At 39.3% G+C, this 1,280-nt stretch overlaps 1 protein-coding gene across 1 annotated transcript in view; it reads left to right on the forward strand.

The window, feature by feature from the left end:
- LOC103259579 (membrane-spanning 4-domains subfamily A member 4A-like) overlaps positions 1 to 518 on the forward strand; it is a gene marked incomplete at its 5' end in the record, with an annotated part of 9,020 nt that extends 8,502 nt beyond the window's left edge. The window contains one exon of the mRNA XM_008057231.1: positions 362 to 518. Within this exon, the coding sequence (XP_008055422.1) occupies positions 362 to 481 (120 nt within the window). The remainder of the gene's footprint in view (positions 1 to 361) is intronic.
- Positions 519 to 1,280: the final 762 nt, after the last annotated feature.

A 1,280-nucleotide genomic window follows, 5' to 3' on the forward strand; every position in this document is an offset into this window, starting at 1 on the left:
TGGGAGCAATGAGCTTCTAAAGTTAGCTTGTATTCATCCCGGTCTCAGAGTTTTTATGTTCTGAGTTCACAGGAGCTTAATCTGGTTAGTGCTGAGTAGAAAGGGGAAGGAAATGGGGTCAAATAGCTACTGAACGCATCCTAGTGGTCTCGGGGTCAATGGCCCTTCCTGATCCCTAATGCTCAATGGGCCTCCATGGCTGGATCCCAACAGTGATTGAGAAGCACCAGCTGATTGATCTAGAGAATGAATTCAGAGAAGAAAGTTTGAACTCAGATAATGATGGTATTATGTGAACAGGAAAGGGAAAGTTTGGGGTTACTTGAGTGGCTCACTTATGGTGTTCTGATTGATTTCACAGGTGGTGTTAATTCTGCCACCGAATTCTCACGTGGCAGCAACAGGTTCTCCTGCACCATTTAAAGGAATTTTGATGCCACCAACAGATCAACAGAAAAATCTTCCAGAAAACCCATGCTGACTGTCATGAAAGAACCCCACATGAGAAAGTACCAGAATCCAACTCTGATATTGATAGATATATCGATAGTATACCTATAGTCCAACTATGAATTGTATATAATAAATCCCAAGTCATGTTTTAATTTTTCCCAAGAATGCAGTGCCTAATTTCACTGGCTCTTTATCAGATTATTAGAAGTTAAATAAATAAATCATGTATGAATGAGGCAACAGCACTTGAAAGTTTTTCATTCGTCAGTAGGACTTTATATAAAGAGAATTAAATTGGAAAATCAGATTTGGCAGTAGAAAGGCAAAAAGATATTGCTGAAATGAGGCCGTCATGAAAAACACACATCCCTGCTTCCCTGGTACTCCTCCCACTTGTTTGTCTGTTTTCTCCCATCTTGGGGGACTCAAAGTGCTGTTTCCTTCAGGAAACTGAGATACATGGCTCCATGCTCCTTTCCTTCTCTTGTTTTCCTTCTCCCACAGAAAGTGCATTAGAATAGTGCAGTCAGTCCTTGAGTATAAATATACATGGAGTCAAAGTCATATTGTAAATCAGATTCAACTTACATTTTCTATCTATTTCTCTCTTTTCTTCCTTTTATCACCCTGTATCTTCCACTGGACAGAATTATATCTTAATCAAATTGATATCCAGTGCCCTATATGAAAAAGTGCAACATGTGGCATTTGCTAAATGGTCATTAAAACTATTTGTGTTTTTATTACAGAGCACAAATACATCAAATAAAATTAAAATTGGCTGGGTGCGGTGTCTCAGCCTGTAATCCCAGCACTTTGGGAGGCCA

Source organism: Carlito syrichta, unplaced genomic scaffold (genome assembly GCF_000164805.1).
Source record: "Carlito syrichta isolate Samal-C Ts95f unplaced genomic scaffold, Tarsius_syrichta-2.0.1 Scaffold302902, whole genome shotgun sequence".
NCBI classification, from domain to species: Eukaryota; Metazoa; Chordata; class Mammalia; order Primates; family Tarsiidae; genus Carlito; species Carlito syrichta.